The following is a 21955-nucleotide window of genomic DNA, read 5'->3' on the forward strand; positions in this document are numbered from 1 at the left end:
TCGACGTGCTGGGGCGTCCAGAGCGAGGTTCTTGATCGGCGTCTTCATTTTGAAACAGCTTGTACCACTTATAAACATTTTTTGTTCCATTTTTTTGACAGCAGAAAATCGTCGAGCACACACTTCTGTCTCACAAAAAAAGTAAACGTGCGAACTGGCTGAAACTATGAACATATGTTATGGACATGTGTTCCAACATAAGAAAAAAAATGATCGAAGATCAAATGTATGTAGCCCGCCCAATAACAAAAGTCACCTCACTTTTTGAACACACCTCGTATATGTGTTTGTGTTGCGTTGTGATATGTCAAAGAGACTAGATTATTGAAAATTTTAAGGATTGTCTGAGTCCGCTTGTTGATCAACCTAAACTTTCTAGAATATGACAAGATTCGTCGACCCAGTGTATTTGTTTCAGGATAAAATGTAGAAAAAAAAACCTATAAAAGTTTTGTATTTCCGAGAAAGTCCAAAGACAAAATCCCCTAGAGACACGCAACGAGCCCATTTAAAAGAAACTACTAGACATCCTATATTATTTAGTTCAAACATCACAAGTAATATCACAGCTTAATGGATGTTGGTTCCGACACCCCAGATGGGGTCTTTCGAGAACTTGACGACGTCTGGAGCTGAAAAGTGTTCGAAAATGATAAGTTCGTTGACGCCTTCCCGGAGAAGTCCGGCAGGCAGATACAACGCTTGCTGAGGACCTACAGCAAATACTCTGCCGAGGACCAAACCGTTAATAATGACGAAACCTTTGTTCCAATCTTGAACGTTAACGTACGTGTCTTTCGGGTCTGTGACATTAAAGCTAACCTGGAAATGTCCGATATTGAAAATAAATACAAATTTATTCTGCTGATTAAATTACCCTATATAGAGCGGGTGTGGCGTCCTTAGTTTTGATGGGGTGCCATCCGGAGAGTTGTTGGTTCCAAGACTTTTTGAACTCCAGCGGCACGATCTGCCAGTTGGAAACGACTTGGTCGTCTACCAGCACGTCCTCGGTTAGGCCCTTAAACTGTTGGAACTGATCGAGACTGCCGTAGTTGTTTCTAGCGTTGTTTTCAACCACTAAGTCTAAAGTAGCGCCTAGCAAGTCTTGTTTGGTGAGCTCGATCGAAGAATCGCGTAATCTCCAGTACCCGAACTTGTCCAAGTCGCTTTTGCTGGAAAGTACCGGCGATATCAACTCGCCGTCCACTAAGATGAGCACGTGATCTCTCACGTAGCCCTTTATAGTCAGCGTAGCTCCAGCTTTAAGATCGATGTTTGTTTTTCGGTACACGATGTATCCGTAACTTTGACCTGCCACGAAGCTACATCTAAATCTGCCCATTATCGGAAGGACGATGCTCACCTGATCCGTCGTTGATGTCTAAAAGTTCCATGGGTACGACCTTTTCGCTTTCGATTTTATTCGGGAACTCATTAATGATCTCCGATAGGAGGATTTGCTGTTCGATTTTGATATCATCGTAAACCGCCCGTTCCCGAGTTTCAGGCAACTCGGGCAACGCGGTTTTCACCGGATTGTATTTCTCGATGAGCTCTTTCGTCGCCGTCCATTTGTCCGTGATTTCTCCGCTTTCGGAAATCGGGGAGTCGTAATCGTAACTATCGACAAAGAGAAAGATATTTTGTTAATCTTTTGAGTTAAAATGGTAGTATATGCAGTAGTAGTAGTACATATACGAATACAAAACTGGTTTCAAATATGATATATCGGGTGTCCCAGCTTTGGAATTTGTGAAACGGATATTCTTAAAAATTTCATGGGTATATTTTCCGATTTGTCAAACTTGTCAAAAATTGTTTTATGACATTCTCGATAATTTAGAGTGAATAATTTTTGCCAAAGAAGATGATCAATTTTTTTATGATTTTCTACTTACTAGTTAAAACGTCAGTGATTAATAAACTTAGTCTTTAACAATATTGGTTACTAAACTTATTTTTTTCTAAAAAAAAGTGATAATACCCAATGTTTGGAAACATATAAGGATATCACAACGTAGTAACCATGTCTATGGTAGTGTAAAAAAACTTATATAAACTAAGATAAACAACAAATTTTTATTTCAATATCAATACGTACCCGTACCAAAATTCAATTTAAGTTTAAAATCTTTCATTCATATTTTAGGTTAGGATACAGATATTGAGATGCGGTTTTCAATAGGTTGTTGGGCTCTTGTTTCACTATTTAATGATAAAACAATTCATATCATTGTATTTAATCGCCAACTCACTCTAACACGTTTCATAGCTTATGAAAAGTAGTTTCTAACTACCGCAAATTTATTAAAATCCATTAAGCCACTTCATTTCTGTAAATATTGGGGCACCTCCTACCACTTTCCTTTTAGAGATAAAAAGCATGTAACAAAAAAGATTTGAACTTGTCTCAGCTTTAAAGCCGTGTTCACTATAAGTATCATTAATGTAAGAAAAATTGGAGGAAATGGGTTTTAAAATTCAAGATTGCAATTAGGTCTTCTGGTGGCCATTTCAGATTATCAAAAATATTTTACAGCATAATCTCTTGGGCGATTTACTAAATAGATTTTTTTTTAAATTTTTATTAACGTCCGTTTCCCCAATGCCATACGATCGTTTTTATATTTCCATTAATTTTATGACAAATTTTATTCCATAATAATCAGTTTCTTCTTTATTTATTTAGTTTGCTTAGTCAATGCATTTTGAACCAACAATGTTGTCCAATCCTGCTCAACTAACCAAAACATTGGACTAACTCCTATTATTGCAAAGTACATCGCTTGTCCCCTATTTTACTGTACAGTGCGTCCGAAATTCGTTGTCATTGCGGGATATCTCGGTTATGAGTTTTCGGTTTCGGGTTTCAGTTCTTGGTGCTACCTTTTTGCCGTAAACAAGATTTTCTTATCCCATTACATTTCTTGGCTATTGCAGGATTGTTTTGAAAATTTCGTGATATTTAACAATTAGTTCTAGTTCATTAATGTCAATGATTATCTAGTACTAAATTATTATCCTCACTTAAAAAGTTTATTCAAGAAGTATCCTTAACCGGTTTATCTATTTTCCTCTCCCAAAATTAGTTTAACTTTATATTGATTTAAAAATTGCATACCTTGAAAAAAAAAGTCTAATTGTAAATTTAAATTTACAGCTAAAGAAACTGCTCAATGACTTGAGAATAATGCTCGGGAGCTCCGTACTATTGACAAAATATACTGTTTAGCTAATGGCACTTCTTCCCTGAAATCTATTTACTGTGAGGCTACCTTCGTATATACCAAATTTTATATTACTTCCTGAAATAAAACACGAAGTACTAAAGCTGAATATGTCTTGTTGCTCCTGAGGATATACAACATGTTCGTTGCCTGGGATCAGTCATGACTATTTTGCCCTTAAATTTATAAGGTTTAACTTGTGCTTTTTTAAAATATCTTAAACCGTAGATTTTGGAATGCCAACAATGTCAAAAATCCAAAATTATTTCGGTTGGTTTTCAGCCTACCAAATATGCATTTATCGGGTTGTCTTCGTTTGTCATATTTTTCAATATTTCTACATTTTCTTTGACAACAATAATATTGAGGACAATGGTATAATCGGATGCAGGATTTCATACGTGAACGGATACGTGAAAAAAATATATATATGCGGATGCGATGCAATGATGTAAAATTATACATTGATTCAAAAATGCACAACTTAATGTCATATTTGAAAAAATAAAAAAAATTTGAAGGAACTAGCAACTCCATTGGGTTTTGAGTAAAAAAATCCCCAGTTTTCAAAATCACCTCAGCCCAGAAACGCAAGGGGGTAAGCAAATTATATTGACGGCATCTTTATTTTCACAAAAAAGTAGCACCATGTCCCGCAAGCCTCTAATTTTACTCATAACTGAGATATCCCACAGTGACAACGAATTTTAGATACACTGTACTGCTAATATTTGGTAAATTTTTGGCAATTACTAATATTGAATGGAAATACTTTCACTAAATCCACGTTTCAAAAAAAAAACCGCTAATCCACCATAAAACTGGGTTTTTCATTCATTATTCTAATGGAAACACCTTTGACTCTCGATATGGACTTACCTTGACGTATCGGGCTGGAGTCCAGAATTGTCCGTACCCCCGTACAACGAATTGGCACCATTGGTGAAGCCGAAATTGGTACTGCCGACGAACATGTATATATTAGCGGAAGCGGGATGCGAGAGGATACCTTCGTAGACACTTTTGTAAGTGTTGATGTCCACCGTATGATGGTCTTCGGTCACATGATCGAACCACCCTGTAGTAGGAGGTAAGGTATGTAGGAAGAAAAAAATCTTAATTATTTGTATGCCCAGGTAGCTTTCAATTTAGTTTGGTTTAATATCTCATCAAAACTAAGATCCTACTAACTATCTAAATAAATATCTTGAAGGACCCTACTAATTTTTATTAGAAACTTCCACAGGCTACTGTAATGCTTTTTATAAAACTTCCGGATTCCTCCTGCGTCGGTTTTTGCTTAGTCGAAATTGCTGACGTTTCGCCAATCATCCTGTTGGCTTCTTCAGAGCTTGACTGGAGCATTCCCCCAGAATATGAGACCACAACTCATTATGCTTTAAAAGTTAGCTAAAAAACCTCTCTTAAAAAACGAAGAGAATTAAAGAACTCAATGATTTCCGAGAGATGGTTTGTTTATTGATTTTGTAAAGATCTTGAGATTATTAATTTCTGAAGCATATGAGAAGATACTTATCATGGTTCAGTGGGAGTTCATTCATTTTCCATTGCTCTGTACTATGATATCAGAGTTATCGAGAAAGTTTACCAAGCTAGAGGAGTCCTTGATATACTAGAAAAAGGAAAGAATTTGAATACTGTCCCGGCAATCACTATGATGATTGAATCCGAAAGAATCCGGCTTCCATTAGCCTCCAGGCAAACTCTGTGAGATCTCCCAGTAATAAATGATTTCAACCAAGCCATATAATTCAAGATTTCCCAATAGCAACTTACGGTCTAGGCAGGTCAAGAAATAGACGTTTAATGTGGATCTACATTTCAGGAGACCATGATGTGGAGAACTAAATAATATTTTTGAACCCTCTGGCAAATTACACAATATACCGTACCGTCATGAAGAAAAGTATGATGACGTACTAAGTAAGTAACTTTTCCAAAGTTAGTTAAGTAGAATACTTTACTTATTTGACTTGTTTTAATAGTCCCTCATTTTTATCTACTTTTATCAAAGAAATACAACTCAGCAACGAAGCAAGATATTTAAATGCTATTCAATTCGCACTCCTTTTAATCCAAACTAATCAAAACCACCAAAATAGCATCAACGTCGCTAGGTGGACATTCTTTTCGTTTATGTAGGAATGTGGGAATTACAGCAAGAGCAAAAATATTTATTAAAAGTTATTATTATTCTTCTGTGGTCTGCAAACCCACAAAAGTAGAATGTTATCTAAAACATTTTTTTGCCTTCTCCAAAATTAAGTACCTGGTAAATTATCTTCCTCTCAAAGTTTTCAGTCAAATTTTAGATAAGATTAAATTCCTCAGTTGTGCACCATTGTTGTGCAAATAGAATCCTCAACAATAACTAAAAATAAAGACTACTAATGAAATTACCTGACCAGTACTCCATCGCCATGGTCGGTTTGTTGCTCTGCAGCGAATCCAAAGTGTTCAAATTCCAAGACGGATCATTATTAAAATTGGCTGTCATCAGCAGTTCGTTGGCTAGCGCTCCTCTAGTTCCAGCACTCGCCGGATCAGACGTGTACAGTAGTTCTTTGATGCCGTTGCTGATGTAAAGCTGGGCGTAAAATCTCACTTAGAACATATCAATTTAATTAATTAAACGGGCTTACATCCTTGAGAGCGTGTAAATAATCGGGATCGCTATTCCCAGTGTTTCCGTATTCGTTTTCGACTTGCAGCGCGATTATTGGGCCTCCGTTGGTGAACTGGAGTTTCGCCAAAATGGGCACGAGTTCGGAGAAGTATCTGGAAACGTACTCCAGGTACACGGGGTCGCTTGTTCTTAATTTTATGCCTTCTTCTCGCAGTAACCAACTCGGCAATCCTGAAAGAAGATGCAGGACTGCTGCGTCATCAAGTTTTCTTTTTTTTTCTTTTTTGTCCTGCCTGTTATATTTGCAAACTGCTCTGTAGTATCAACAAGAAGATCTGTTCCCTATTTTTTCTCCTACTTTATCTTATTTGAGAGCACAATGAACTTTCTCGTAGTCATTGGATAGGATAATTCTTCCCTTAGATAAGCGCCAAAGAAAGGTTTCAAATTAATTTGTATAAGAAGACATTAAAAAATATGCAACGCAACAAATGAAATTTTCTTTTTAATGTCATAATGATTGCTGTCTCTCAACAGTCAGATATATATTTTTCAATTTTTTCAATTATTGCATGACAAAATAATAATAAATTAGGTTAATTCAGGTGCTTTATCTGAATAGATTGCTAACTGGTGGGTTAGAAGATATAATTTTATTGAATCTATAATTTTTTTTTCACAATTAAGCATCAAACTAATTTTACGATGAATATTCTAAATTGCCTGGAGAATCAAACTTCACTACAGAGAATTTGAATAAAATATCCCAACACTATTTTATTTAATATTTTCTAAAATAGTCTTTTATAAAACTGCACTTATATAAGAATGCACAAAATATTTTTAAAATTTCCTATCTACTTCAAGAGACCGACAAGAATTTTCTTGAACTAGAATTTGGTTTTTCGTTGTTACGTAGCACTTACCACCAAATTCCCATTCGGAACAGATATAAGGGCCGGCTCTCACTAGCGCGAACAAATCCTCTTCCTGCGCTATTTTCAAAAACTCAGCGATGTCGAGGAACTCTTCGAAATCCGAACCTCCATTGCCGAAGTCAAATACACCTAAAATGTTGAAGAACAAATTAATGTATCAGCCATTTGTCTTAAATTTGTCCATTTCAGGCAAGACTAGGTTTTATTAGGGTCATTTTAGGACCATTTTACGACCAAAAATAATCATCATAATATTATCTAAACTACGAGTCAATTTGTCCAAGAATTTGTCAAATAATAAACTGAAATTTGGTAAATCATTTGATGAAGATGAAGCGAACGAAGATTAAAATCATTCGCAAGACACATTAAAGAGCAGATATTTCAAAAAAGCTCATTATTGGAAAAATGTAATCTTGATTTTTTCTGAACTGTAAGCTGTAAACCAAAGCCAAGATAGCACTCAAAAAGAAAATAAATTAACAACTTAAATGACCATCCTTCAAACATTATTGTTAGTGCCCTTCCAGTTGAACTTTTCAAGGGTCTTGGTGTCTTGACATGCACTTTTGTTATGGAGAATATTTGAACATTAATTTAAGCTGGTGTCATGGATCATGATTATCGTTAACACTTTGTGCTGCCTAATACAGTATTTTAGTACTCCCTTCTATAAAATTCCTAATTATACACTCGCTCCGCTCGTGCCAAATAAACTCTTCACTAAAGTGTCGTTTAATTAAATTAACCACCTTCCTAGTCACTTGGAACCAACTAAACGCATCATTTTGTTTCAAATATGTATTGCTTAATTATAATATCTATTCCTGTAGAGCATATTTAGATTGTGATGTTACTTAAGAATGCTCGCATGTGGCTGTGTTGTTACAACTGCCTTTTTCAAAGCTACTGGACAAACCCTGTCCCTGAAAGACTCAGTAATAAGAAAACCTATATCTTTACAGCTTTTAAGATAAGTAGCAAAAGTGTATTTGGGTAGTTTACCCCAAAAAGTTTTAGTGCCTCCTCTTCATATCAAACTTCGCTTGATGGAGCAGTTTGTTAAAGCCCTAGACAGTATTTCAAATATTTCTAGCCATATCTGATTTAAAAAGTCCCTATTTAATTTTTATTTAGTTAGTTAGTTTAGTGCAAGCAAAGTATGAAAACAATTATAGGGACGAAAAATTAGTTTTTTAGTCGCTTTGTCTCACACAACACCGTGTCTTTATCAAATGTGATAAACACACGGTGTTGTCCAAACAATTGTCATGTGAAAATAATAATAATTTCGTGAAAATTTAAACTTTTAGTTCTTATTTATTTTGCCAGCATTTTTATCAATAAATTTTAAAACGTTCCTGTTTAATTTTTATTTAGTTAGGTAACTATGCAAAGTATGAGAACAATTATAGGGACGAAAAAGTAGTCATGTAAATCGCTCTGTCTCAGGAAATCATCGAAATTAAACTGAAGACAGAGGCGAATATTTTTATCAATAAATTTTTAAAAATCTCTGCTTAATTTTTATTTAGTTAGTTAGTTTAGTTTGGTAACTATGCAAAGTATGAGAAGAATTATAGGGACGAAAAAGTAGTTTTTTAGTAGCTCTGTATAAGGAAATCATCGAAATTAAACTGAAGACTGAGGCGAACATTTTTATCAATAAATTTTAAAAAGTCCCTGTTTAATTTTTATTTGGTTAGGGCCAAATCAGCCCCTTATCACTAGAAACCACGCTGCCAACAATAAAACAAATAAAACTTGCCTACTGCACTTCGAGGTCATCGCGTTTTATTCAATTTAACTAGTTTTTGTTGCATATAATTAAAAAATTAAAGATGTAATTATCGGAAGTGATCTTAAAATCAAATTATTCCGGAAACATGTTATATAAACATATTACAATAAAATTTTGCCAAAATCTAAATTACGCTTATTGATTCTTTGTGAAAATCAGCTTGAATTGATCCCGCGCTTACCGGATTTATATTCGTGCAGATTCCATGCGACGTACGTTTCGACCGTGTTCAAACCTGCCGCCCTCATTTTCCGCAGCCTGTCCCTCCAAGAGGATTTGTGCACGCGGAAATAGTGAAAAGCCCCGCTAAATATGGTGATGTTTTTGCCATTGAGTAGGAAATACCTCTGGTCCGCGTTCAAACCGGACACGATCCCGTCACCCGCATAGTACTCGTAGTTCTTGGGCAGGTCTTCCGAATGGATTCCCGCCAAAACTTGCAGAGCTATCATGACCAGTATCGCCACCTTCGCCATCGTAGTTGAACGAACTCTTTCGACCGTTGACTCGTTTTATATGAGCTTATCGCGAACCGAATGCAATCAAATTTTTGTAAACACTTGTGTTATCTGCGAAAGTTGATCGATATGTTCGTCAACAAGTCACCGTTAGGTGAGACTTTCGTTTGCAAAAGGTGGGAATTTTTGAAAATTATTCTCTAATTTTGGTAACGTAACTATGCAAAAAGTTCATAGAATTGTTTACCAGAAGATACAGTTAAAGATAAATAGCGTCTAATACCAGCGTTGTATTATTATCCTACCATTTGAGCACAGAAAAAACTCTAGAGAAATATGGAACATTTTGGTAAAAGCTGCTTAGCTTCTTTTTCTGTCTAATCCTGATAATAACACACATAACGTCTTTTGCGGCACATATTTTTTTTTTGAAGTTTTAATAGCTCCGAGTGACTTCATTATTTTTGAGTAGTTTTACTTATAAGAACCAGATTCTGTTGAGGGATGCCCAAAAAATTGACAAGGGACATCAATTAAAAGTATATATGACATATTTTTTAATCAATGTTTTAGCAATTCCTTTCCGCATTATTTTTCTTCCAAATATATCGAAATATTTTGTGTATTTTTATCACTTTATTACTGTATAGTAAAACCACAAAAGAAAGAAAGCAAAACTCTTTCTTAAATCTAAATCTTAAATCAAATATTATGCGTGTTTACAAAAAAATGAGATTAAAACTTTGATTCTGCCGTCATGTTCCACTGGGGAAAGCCGAAATACGAACGGTCCAACAAACTCAAGCTTAGATCTTCCCTAACCTGTGCCTAAAATTTTGTTGTTCTCTAGTTATTCTAACTTAAGGGAAGGTTGGTGGGAATGGCCTGTAGTTCCCCAGGTTCTTCAATGGTTTGCAAAGGGACTAACATTTTTATCAATATTTAATTGTTGAGCCTTAAACGCTTCTTTATCACAATTTTAACGTCCAGATTACCATCGTCCTATTTATCAAAATACAGATTAAGTTATCGAAAACGAACGCTGACAAACAAACCGGTAAATAAACATCGACGTCATTGAAAGGCAACAGGTTGTTAAGCGGAATGACGTTGCCAGATTAACAACGGCACCTTTTGCGGAAATTATTAGAAAGACAATCACCATTTTCAATAACCAAAGCAGAGAGCGCTTAATTCCTTGTTTGATAACTTCTAGAAAAGTTAACGGTTCCTTAATATGAATTTTTCCGTGGAATTTAGTGCCTGGTTTATTGTTTTACAAGTAACGATAGAACACCCTGTAATATATTCAGTTAATTAATTGTAATGGTGGAGAACAATGCGATCATTCAAAATGCAATATCTTCAAAATCCATCTACACACATCTGAATATTCAAAATGTCTCTCAAAACAGAAACACACTAGTAAAATTTTGTAGCACAAAGCAGTTTCTATATTTAAAATGAGATACTTCGCAAGTCTGAAAACTGAAACACCCTATACTTTAAAATAAATGTATACTGATAAGAATATAGAAACAAAAAATTTACTACTTTGTCAGCTATAAAACCGTTGTCCTTGTTGATGATATCAGCATATAATTTTCAATATTGAAGCAACACAATTGTTATTATTAAAATTATTTTTAGTGATTGCATTGCAAAAATTTTAAGAAACCTTGCTTGTAGTGCATCAAATTTTCTTTAAAAACCGATATTTTTCTTATTTGAATATTTAGTTGTTTATTAGTTACGAAATTCCAAAATAGAAAAGTTAAATAAAATAAAACTTATTAACGATGATTTCTTGGAAACCGCTCATCTGATCAATCAGAATTTGTTCTATAAAGAATTCAATTTTCTATGAAAATATATTCATATAATTATTTTCGAAATCGTTTTTTTAGGCGCTGTTGCAGACTCAAGTGGACAAAGAGAATGAACATGCAGACAACCGCAATTGACACCATTGGTTTTAGTGGTTAGGTTTAAAAATGAAATGAAATGAAATAATGACTTTAAACTTGTATTTTAATCTATACAATTTTTTGGTTAGTGATTTGTTTGGTATTAAGCGGGTGAATTATTTTCGTATGCAAGGAAAACACTGACTTCGAATCCAAAACGATTTATTCAAAAAATAAAATAAATGCTATCACAGCGATTGGTAAATCTGGTCTGTAGAAAACCCGACCTCATCGGACGCTTCGTAATGCTCGAAGATCACAATCTCGTTCCGTCCTGCTTTTATGAGCGGCGCTGGCAAATACAGGCATTGCTGGGGACCGATCCTGGCATACCTTCCCAAGACAAATCCGTTTACTATTACTATACCCTTTTTCCAATTTCTTATGTCTATATACGTGTCTCTAGGGCTCTCTTCGACATTTAGGTAAGCTAAAAAAGCAAACAACTTCATAAATAATGCACTCGGGAGATGATTTTAAAATAATCAATTCCATCACCTCTGTATAGTCCGGGTCCCGTATAACCGCTGACCGGCTTCCACGTCGCCAGCTGATTGGTCCAAGACTTTTTAAACTCTAGAGGCGCAAGTATCCAATCGGTAATCACATTTCCATCAATCAACACATCGCCCTGCCACAAGCCTTTGCGTTGGTTGTACTGGGGTAATTTCCCGTAGCCCACCCTTCCCCAATTCTCCACCACCAAGTCTACGGTTGCGCTGCTCAGAGACACATCGCTCAGGGTCACTTTCGATCCATCTTGGCGCCAGAACCCGAACCCGTTAAGATCTTGAGACTCCTTTAGCGTAGGGTTGATAAGCTTGCCGTTCACCAATAACTAAAAATTAAACTTTTAGTTCCCCAAAGGTGCAGATGTCGCTTCTACTAACTAATACTGTATCGCAGACGTGCCCTTGAATTTGCAAAATCGATCCAGCTTTCAGATCGACGTTCTCTTTTCTGTAGACGATGTATCCGTAGCTCTGACCCGAACCGTTGTTGATGGGTAGCGTTTCCATGGCGACGGGCCTCTCGAATTCAAATTTCGGAGCTTCGTCGTCTACGAGCGCTTTCAGTGGGATATAGTCCTCGACCGAAATAGCGGAGTACGCTACCCTGGGTACCAATTCCGGCTGGTCGGGAATTTTTGTTTTGGGGTTCGCCGATCTCACCAAGAGGTCTCTCAACAAGTCATATTTAACGCTGTAATCTCCTGCTTCGGTGAGTGGGCCGTCGTAATCGTAGCTGGTCGTATCTGGAATATTGAAATTTAGGCGGCATTTAAGGCGAGACCGGATCTAACCTGGTTGGAAACCGCTGTTGTCGGTCGCAGCGTTATTAAGATTAGCTCCGTTCATGAACCCGTAGCTGGTACCTCCGTGCATCATGTAAAGATTAAACGAACCCGGGTACTGAATTATCTGCTCCAAATTACTTATGAAAGTTGACGCGGATCTGGTTTGATGGTCCTCGGCCCAGTGATCAAACCAACCGGGGTAAAATTCCATTGCCATTTTCGGTCTGTCGGGTTGCAGCCTTTGGAGCGCTTGAAACGAGTCGTAGGGGCCACCTACGAGCAAAAAATTGACGTTACTGCGCAGCGAGTATGCGTTTCCTACCCTCAAAATTGGCAGTTAATAAGAAGTAGTCGGGCAAACTTCCGCTGCTGCCAAATGTTGCCACACCATCCGCCGTCACTAGCAACGAGTTGATATTGTTTTTTACGAATAATTTACGCAGCTCTCTCAGGTATTCCTGATCCGGCTGGAACGAATCTGAAGCAGTACTCCCATACTCGTTTTCCACTTGGATCATCACGATCGGGCCACCGTTTACGAACTGTAGAGCTGCTAGGATCGGCAACAAAGCGTTGAAGAATCTAAAAGGAAAGTTTCGCAGTAATTGGGGCTTTTCTTCTGGATATTTCGGTGGGACACCTCTTGACTGCATCCATATATGTGTTCTGCGACGTTCTGAACTTGACTTCGCCGTTGACGCCGCTGAGCAACCAGCTGGGGAAACCACCGAACTCGAATTCGGCGCAGATGTACGGTCCCGGTCTGACTATGGCGAGTAAGTCTTCTTCTTGAGCCGTTTTTAAGAACCCGGCGATGTCGAGAAAATCTTCCATGTCGCTTCCGCCGTGACCGAAATCGAAGTTTCCTAAAATTTCGAAATTTTGAGAGATCTACTGCAGTTTTTCTTTTTAATCAATTCCATATTGCAGTGGGTAAAAATAGTTTTCGCTATGGGTATTGGTTTGTCATATTCTGATGCATCGTTAATATTTGGGATCATTCCCAACTTCCAGCTTTTTTTTTCTAGAAAACTTTTTAAAGACAATACCAAAACTTAAAGAAGATGAATATCAAATGCATTATTTTAATTAGGGAAGCTATACCACACATAACACTCCAATTCTAAAGTAAAAAAATCTAGAGATATATAGAGAGATTAGAAATCACATGGTGTTGTGATGACAGATGTTTTTTGACTTTTGACTCTTCCAAGCGTTTATACGCTGCATGCTGACTACGTGCATATATTTAGTGATCGTGAAGTATTTTATAAAACATTTAAAGCTGGTGATTAATTTTAAAAATTTCAACGAGAGATTCTCTGACAATTATTTCAAATTTGTTCTAGCAAAAACTTAGAGATTTTTGAAGTTTGATGATCACTTATCTTTTTTACTTCACAGGTTATAGGACAGCAACTATGAAGACTGTAAATCCAGTAAAATTGGATTGGTGGGTACCGGCAGTCACAGTATCCTTTGGTAACTGACCAGGTAGCATAAAAGTAAATGATAACAATTCTTTTTTTCAATTTCAATTACAACTACTCTCAAAAGTAAGCAGTAACATACGACGAAATGGGGCCAGAAAAACTGCTTTATGAGTCTCGCTCGAAAAATTTCGTTATTGTTATAATAACTAGTCTCTTGATGATCTTTTTCTAATACTTACATAATATAATACACTTAATATAAAAGACTAAAATAAAAATATAAATAAACAATTTACAAGATTTGAAGTTCTTCTTTATTTTTAAAAACCAAATAACAAACACCGCGTACACTATTCCAGCATTCCTAAATATTTGGATGACAAATTAGTATTTAGGAAATCAAGTCATGACCTGAATTTGAGACACCGAGCGACGCTTACTATGCCGTTAGATAGAACCGTAAAATTTCGATGTTCTTTTACATATAATGCTGTAATTTTGATCAACTCCTTATATCAGGTTCTTAGTTCAAAATTTCCCGATCCATGCAAACCTTTTAGCTTTTATTTAAAAAGGCATTGACTTTTTCCCGAGCAAAATAACTAAATTGCCAAAATCAAGTGTAAATTTAAGTTTTAGTTATTATTACGGTTTTATGCTGACTTTTACTTGAAATGTGTAGATTGTATTTACATAAGGATTACTTGTGAGTTGCTGCAAGACCAGGCTTCGGCCATGTAATCTTAAAAAAGACCGTTATTATTATTATTGTTATTATTATATTAATTTCATAGGTTTCCTGGTGCTTCAAGCTGTCACATCAGTTTGCTGTTGGTGAGCTTTCTGATGGCATTGCCTTTACTCCTGTATTCGAAGGATTCTCCTCACAATACTGCACGTCTCTAATATAACTCATTTTTGAATTTCCAAGTAAAGTTTAGGTTCTAGATTTAATCTCTTCAAGCCTTCCTACAGAATTTTTGGGACTTCGCCTGCGGCTCAGATTATTATTAGAACCACCTCTACTTTATCCATCTTCCACATCTTCTTAATTTCATCGGCCAACGGTAAGTATTTATTTATTTTTTCTGTGTAATTTTTCGTTATGTTGTTGGGGAGGAGTACACCGATGTCCAAAATGTAGTTTATTTCCTCCTCCTTTAAGGTATATGTCGGTATTCTCTTTAATTGCTTCACTAATGTGTCTCTCGTTCCCCCAATACGCCAAAGATTGGGACCACAAAATGAACTGTGCATTCGGCATATAACCTGCGCAACTTGCCAATAAACTCTACATATTTCGATCACTTTTCCATTTCTTTGATTTCGATGTTGGTTTCTGCTGGAACAAACATCGAGTTACTTCGCTTATCCAACAGAACTATGTCCAGTTATTGTTTTTCACTACTTTTTCAATATCACCTGGAACGTATGGGAGCACCGGTGTTTCATCGATACCGTGGGAATGCCTCAAGTAATAGTAAAGCATCTGAAGAGCCTCGTTATGCCGGTAGATATAGCTCGAAACTGCATAAGCATCTCGGGTCCTGCAGCTAATGTCAGCGAAGTTACAGAAATGACCTACTATTTGCGGGGGTGTTAACGGCCAAGCAGATATCCTTCAGTCTCAGACATAAGGCCAGCAGATCTTGGAAATCCGAAAGTGATTCTCCTGGGTAGGTCCAGAGTCTGGAGATGCCTGTAGAACAATCCATGCGGCTTACTAACGTGGTTTTCTTGGAGCCTTTGTTATCCTGCTTTCTTAATCTGGGATTTCAGAACTTCTTCTAAAGAGGAATGCTTCGACATCCCCTACGAGTCTTAAAAGTGGGTCAACAGTATTGGCAATTTTGCAGGCAACGCCCAAGACAAGTCTATCCTGCAGACACTCCAGACCTTTGTCTTCCTGATCTAGTCTTAGAAGCACCGGCACTGCAAGCATATTCGTAGCGGTCACTTTATTGATGCCATCCGATTGCCATAACTTCCGTTTGCACTGCCTATACCTACTTCTTAGACTTGTTTTCACATTCTAGGTGTCTTATGTTTGGTGTTGGTTGACTCCGAGATACATATATGGTTTGTTGTCTACAAGGTGGTGCAGTATTGCTTCGTCAGACAGTTGCTCGCTTCTTCATATCTATGTCTCTGGAACATTTTTGGACCACCTTTACAGACTGTTGTAGGTCTCTTTGACTAGTAGCGTAGAGCATCGAGTCATTCATGTAAAAAAGGTGAATGACTTTATGCGTTCTATTTTCCGGTGGTCGATAATGATGGCCACGAGTCTTGCAAACGGACACGGAGAGAGAAAGCCACGAAATGCAGAAGAGCAATGCGTTTAGAGAATCGCCTTGGAATACACCCTTCCTAAAACTTATAGGGTCTGCCGAGAACTTACTCTTTCCAATTTATAAGGAAAATCTTGTTCACCAAAGCGGCATTGAGTGTTGTATGCAACGAATTAGAGGAACGGGGACTTCAAACATTTCTAACAGATGTATTATAAGTGTTTGTGAGGTTGTATCAAAGGCTTATGTTTGTATTGAATCGAATCTTGTGTAATGCATCTCTCTATCATTAAATTCTCATTCCAGACTTCATGTTTTGCCCTTTTTCGGTATTAAAGTTGTTCTGTTCTCCCTTCAACAAACCATAAAATTATAGCTAGATGTTGATGGGTGCTGGAGAATTTCTTTCAATATAAGTTGTTAATCCCATCTGAGCCCGGTGCAGAATGATTTCTGACAACTGCAAGGGCTTTTTTCTCTTCCTCCTTTGAAACTCGTGTGCTGTCATGTCAATGTAGGTACATGTTTTGACAATACTTTCTGAAGTTGATCAGTGCGGTAGTGTTTGCTTGTAATGGTGTCGCTGTCTCATAGATTTCTCTCAGAAATTCTCTACTTGTGATACTGGCGGTTCGTTCATATTGGGTACAGGGTCCTGGAATAGACTCAATAGTTTTATTCTGAAAATGTGGTTATCTCTGATACCTCTTCTAGCCTTTTTCATTAAACTGTTCTTCATAACACCCAATGATTTTATACGGTGTGTGGTGTTGCTGCCGAAGTTTTACAGCATCTTTTCTCACTTTTTCCGTAAAATGTCTGTTAGTGGAGAGGAAATCTAACAAACTCTGTGAACGAGACGTCCGTTGTCTAGCCAGGTAGATTTTATTGGCGTTCGATTTTCTTCGATTTGTTAAGTGCCAAAATATCTTGTGGAAGTTCAGCGTTTACGCATGCAATATTTTCTGCCTTATGATGAAACTTGATATTGATACCGGTTCGGTCCATTAGGTCATCGTCGGACGTCAGAGGGATAATAGGGATATCGGTTGTTTCAGGCTCCTTTTCTTCTTCATGAGGAGGATTAGCAGTTAATTTCGAGGAAGCTGTGGGGTCGTGAACTACCCTGATCTTCTCATATATGCCGCAAAATCTCTAAAACGTTGTTGTGAGAGATTGCTTAGACTCGCTTCCTTCGTATGCATCTAGAAGATCGTCCTGAGCTCGTTCGTTCATTCGATGCATTCGGGTGCATTCCCTGAGTCTTATTATTATTATTATTATTATTTTCTTTTGGTTGTGAACCGGAGTATACTCTACAGTCGACCCCTAGGCAGGACTGCAAAACTTGTTATTCCTCGAAGAATGATTGGACGATATGCGTGGCATCCAGTATGCCGGAATTCTGCATCAGTTTGTAAGTATTCCATGGAATGCCAATTTGTTGAATGCTTCCTTTCAAATTTTTGGCATCAAGCCTGTGGATGACATGATGACTGGTACGATTTTTACTTCATCGAGGCTCCACATCTCCAGGATTTCCCTTTTAAAGTGAGTATATTTCTCTACTTTTTCTATATCTTTAGTATGGACGTTGGGTATAGATATGTCTATTAGCATTGCTGAGTTTCTTTGTTTATTTATTACTGTTATATCTGGTCTGTTATGTGGTGTTGTTTTGTCTGTAATAATAGCTTTATCCCAGTAGATTCTTATCTATCCCTTTTCAAGCACAGGGGGAGGTTTATACGTTTCGTTCGTTTGGAGGAGTGATTTCTATGGATTTAAGGATTTCCAGGTATATAATTGCAGCAGCCTTGTTGTGTGTTTCCAAATATTTTGTTGGTGCAAATCTTGGGCACGCGGATAGTATGTGCTCTATAGTTTTTTGATTCTCATTGCACTTTCGGCATCGGTCACTGTTTTAATCCACTGTAGAGATGCTTCTGAGTCAATATTTTCCTGATTTGTGTCGTGTCTAAATCGGCCATGGAGCTCCTTTGCATTCCAAGTGGCCATTTTGTCTTCCACTGTTCTTAGTGGGAATGGAATATAGTTTTCCTCGGCTAGATTTAAGGGCGTGTAAGCTTTGACTTTCGCTTGATGCATTTTATGAGGATTATTTCGAAAGAATTATTATTAATTATTATTATTATTATTATTATTATTATTATTATTATTATTATTATTATTATTGTTATTATATACCACCGTTCCAAGCATTAGATATACCGAGTTAATATGTTTTCTCATGATAATAATTCGATGATATAAAACCAAAAGGATTTTGTTTCGGGTTCCCTATTTAAAGTAGTTTCGTGAAGGTTTAACTTGGCAAAGTTACTTTATACTGTTTTGTTAAAAATATAATCACGTTTGTTTCGTTTTTATTATAATTATATTTCTTTAATTTAAGTTGCATACCTGAAAAGAAAAGTAAAAATTTTAGGTCTAAGCTTCTTTCTTTTGGTGCTTTTTATAATCTGGGGTTGATACAATCTAGTGGTGGTTCTTCTCCTTAACTATTATTATAAAAATATAAAATACCTGGTGAGGGTTCGTGTAAATTCCATGGCACGTAAGTCTCAACCGAATTCAGACCGGCAGCCCTTAACTTTCTAAGTCGGTCGCGCCACAGCTTTTTCGGCGTGCGAAAGTAGTGCATAGCTCCGCTATACAGGGTGATATTTTTTTCGTTCAAGGTGAAGTAGCTCTTGTCGGCCGACAGGCCGGAGGTTATGCCTCCTGCGGTGTAATACTCGTACAGGGTTGGCAACACCGATGAGTTACCAGAAGCCAGTAGTGCCATTGTGGATGCTTTGAAGTGGAAACCGATTCGTAAGTCGATTAAGATGACAAATACAGAAAAATATGTGAACATCTGATTTCTAAATAAATCAGTAAGCTACATTTTAAAAAATCAAATGACCAGTATCTCTATATCGGCCAAACCTTCCATAGAACATACGGGTTCTAAAACAATATTGGCCTAAAAATAATAATAATCGAATTATTAACATATTTATGTGTTTTAAAAGATGGCAGTACGTCCAAAATGAAACTCACAAACGATGCGTGAGAGGTTGTTCTGCTTTTAAAAATATATCGCATTTCTCTAAATGAGTCAAAATTCTGCTGTTAAAAAGGAAGTAATATATTTCTTCTTTTTTAACAGCAGAACAACCTCTTACGCATCGTTTGTGATAACTATTAAATGTGAATTGGGATTTAAAATGATAAATTTTCACTCACTTAGAGAAGTGCCATATATCAGAAGCGTATATTCTTTGTGGGAAAAATAGTAAAACAGTTTCAGAGGCTAATGTGTATTAATAAATGCGCCAAATTGTATTTAACTTTTTAACAAAAAACAACATTAATATAGTTTGTCTTTTAAGACGTAATTTTATTTCATAAAATCAAAGCCAACTTGTTAGAAAGCTAAATATAAATATACTTAGCTTATACATAAACATATACGGAAAACCAATAATATGTACGAAAAAAAGAGTCGTGTTTCTTATTTTGGCCGTAAGGATAAAACAGCTATTATACTCATTGTGCGACCTGGTTTTTTTTTATTTAGAAGATGAATTAGGATAAATTTTGGGACTTTTTTGAGTGGTTCTAGTGACATCCTAGTAACGAAATAAAATACATATCGTGAATTCTAATTATTCTTTTAAAAACGCGTTATCAGCCTGTAGGCCTTAAGCAGTGCCTTTATCAAATACAAAACATTACAATCTACTCCCATAAACATAATAAATTCGAATATATCCTTTTGTTATTCTCCATAACTTCCAATAAGAATAATTTCTGTTTTTTTTAGGCACTATGTAAAAATCAAAATTACATTCAAACTTAGGACCTTCAGAAACTTTCTTGACCTGTATTGTATGGCCTAAAAACTTTAGAATCGGTATTTAATAAGGTGTAAACAGAGTTCAAAGTTATTTAAAAACTGGTTTTTAGTTATGATCTTATCTATCAAACAGGAATCGCAACCATTGTTGTAAACAGCTATTTGATAATATATAATGTTTTTTCAAAACTTTCTATTAAAGAACGTGTGGAAGGGTGATTTGTGATTTAGTTATAGTCAAACGAGAATTCCAAAAATTATTTTGTTCCGTCTAGATGGTGAATTTTATGCGACTAGTAATGAGCTAAAATGATCCAAAAAGGTATGTTGTCTTTCAGTTCCAGTGAAACAGGCAAAAACATCATCTACGTATCTATACCACCAAAAAAAAAACGTTTAATCGGAGAATGCTCATGTATATTTTATGAATTATTCATGAAAATTTCTGCAAGTAGTGGTCTAAGTCAGTTTTCCATAATTATTTCTTTAGAAAAGTAAATTTGGTTATTAAATTCAAAATAATATTGTTCTTAACGATCTATTAAATCTTGTTTCATGAAGGGGCTAGTATGTTTCTGAGAAAGAATATTATCTCTAAAGAAAATAGAAGATAATTATGGGGGATTTAACCTTGTGGACTAGTTCGAACGAATTTTTAATAACAAATTTAGGTTTGAAGGAAGTGTGAGGATCTAAAATTTTTTAATAATCTTGGGTATAGGTCAGCTGTTACAAAAGAATCTACAGGCTTAATTGGCATAGTAATTGTTTGTAGATGATTCTCTTTGTTATTAAAGACTACTGAATTAATGCTTTAATTTGTTCTTGATGTAACTCAGTGGGTTCATATTGTACATGTTGGCAAAAGTCTGGTTCAAGAAAATGTTTGGTTTTTGAAATATATTCTAAGGAATAAATGGGTATCCCTTTATCTACTTCTGTAAATACTATGTTATTTTAAGAAGTTTTATTTTTAATTCATTTTCAATTTAATTGTTAGTTGTAGCCTGAGATTTTATGAAATTTGTTGTGTTTGTTTAAATTAGGGTCGTTATTGCCGCTTATACCCCAAACAACCTTCTAACTGTTATGTTGATTTATTTATTTATTTGTTTGTGGAGACAGAAATACTTTAAATTAAAGTTGAGACCCATTTCTAGTAACTTAGATTTTTTCCCAGAAAATGTAGTATCAATAAATCTATTGTAGAATTTTTGATTAATTTTTTTCTAATAAAAAAGTGAAATACGAAACACTTAAAAGACAAAAAACATGTGTTTCATTTTTTTAATATAATTTATTCTAAATACTTCACCGCTTAAGCTTAGCTCACCCAGTGAGTCCCATTGCTGTATTAACGAGATGACAATAGCCTCAACGCAAAATAGAAAAACAATTTGGGTGATGTAAGGTGTTTTTTGTAAAATTAAAACTTACCGGTGATATTTTTGGCAATTTTTCAAGAACCAGGCGACAGACACGAGGTTGAGAAGCACCTATTAATGATCTACGCCCAAAACACTCGCCGCTAGCTTTTTCGGATACAGCAGAACTGGTTAGGCATCGAAAAAGTCAATGACTTTTAAACGCAAAACAAGACAAAAAGCCCGAATTCGTTAGCGTACGTGATTTTTATTCTAATGGAATATGTCCCGATAAGGAGTTGAGCTACTTAATTGATAAATTTCTGAAAAAACACTTGCGCTTTGACATGCAAATTGTATCGGCTCCGATACTCATTGTGGCCAAACAAACAATTTAATCTCTTTGATTATAACGTGACGTTCATGATAGCATTCTCTACCGACGACTAAACGATCAAATGCAATTCATTGCCGTTTCGATTAATTAGAGAGGAATGAGGAGGTATTCGATTGTTAGGCAGTGCCGGTTCGTGGCCGAGTTAAGCGGCACTTAAATTGTTCTTAACAAACATGTAAACTGGTGCAGCAGGTATAGTCTGTCTCAGTCTTTATGGTGTTGGCTTTGGACGGATCCCACCCAATAAAACTTTAACGATGTTGTTAT

At 36.1% G+C, this 21955-nt stretch overlaps 2 protein-coding genes across 2 annotated transcripts; both read right to left on the reverse strand.

Annotated features, from left to right (window-relative positions):
• Window positions 1-530: 530 nt before the first annotated feature.
• On the reverse strand, window positions 531-9115 carry LOC132702132 (beta-galactosidase-1-like protein 2). The gene is made up of 8 exons (XM_060670579.1): window positions 8798-9115; window positions 6804-6944; window positions 5894-6108; window positions 5652-5838; window positions 4110-4308; window positions 1367-1623; window positions 878-1314; window positions 531-822 (listed from the first exon to the last, which is right to left on the reverse strand). The coding sequence occupies exons 1-8, from the start codon at window positions 9090-9092 to the stop codon at window positions 571-573; spliced, it is 1983 nt and encodes a 660-aa protein (XP_060526562.1). The 5' UTR covers window positions 9093-9115; the 3' UTR covers window positions 531-570.
• A 2063-nt stretch (window positions 9116-11178) lies between these two features.
• LOC132702133 (beta-galactosidase-1-like protein 3) lies at window positions 11179-21723 on the reverse strand. The gene is made up of 8 exons (XM_060670580.1): window positions 21365-21723; window positions 18610-18879; window positions 12979-13204; window positions 12661-12920; window positions 12345-12611; window positions 11932-12296; window positions 11540-11879; window positions 11179-11471 (listed from the first exon to the last, which is right to left on the reverse strand). The coding sequence occupies exons 2-8, from the start codon at window positions 18869-18871 to the stop codon at window positions 11230-11232; spliced, it is 1962 nt and encodes a 653-aa protein (XP_060526563.1). The 5' UTR covers window positions 18872-18879; window positions 21365-21723; the 3' UTR covers window positions 11179-11229.
• Window positions 21724-21955: the final 232 nt, after the last annotated feature.

The sequence above is a fragment of the Cylas formicarius genome, unplaced genomic scaffold (genome assembly GCF_029955315.1).
Source record: "Cylas formicarius isolate icCylForm1 unplaced genomic scaffold, icCylForm1.1 PGA_scaffold_5__7_contigs__length_24384050, whole genome shotgun sequence".
Classification (NCBI taxonomy): domain Eukaryota; kingdom Metazoa; phylum Arthropoda; class Insecta; order Coleoptera; family Brentidae; genus Cylas; species Cylas formicarius.

Coding starts and splice junctions, on each gene's coding strand:
- LOC132702132 (XM_060670579.1), bottom strand. CDS start 9,092: ATGGCGAAGGTGGCGATACTGGTCATGATAGCTCTGCAAGTTTTGGCG. Junction 6,109..6,803: donor TTCCGAATGGGAATTTGGTG/GTAAGTGCTACG, acceptor ATCTTCTTTCAG/GATTGCCGAGTTGGTTACTG. Junction 5,839..5,893: donor ATTTACACGCTCTCAAGGAT/GTAAGCCCGTTT, acceptor TTTTACGCCCAG/CTTTACATCAGCAACGGCAT.
- LOC132702133 (XM_060670580.1), bottom strand. CDS start 18,871: ATGGCACTACTGGCTTCTGGTAACTCATCGGTGTTGCCAACCCTGTAC. Junction 13,205..18,609: donor TTTACACGAACCCTCACCAG/GTATTTTATATT, acceptor TCGAAATTTTAG/GAAACTTCGATTTCGGTCAC. Junction 12,297..12,344: donor CAACAGCGGTTTCCAACCAG/GTTAGATCCGGT, acceptor TCAATATTCCAG/ATACGACCAGCTACGATTAC.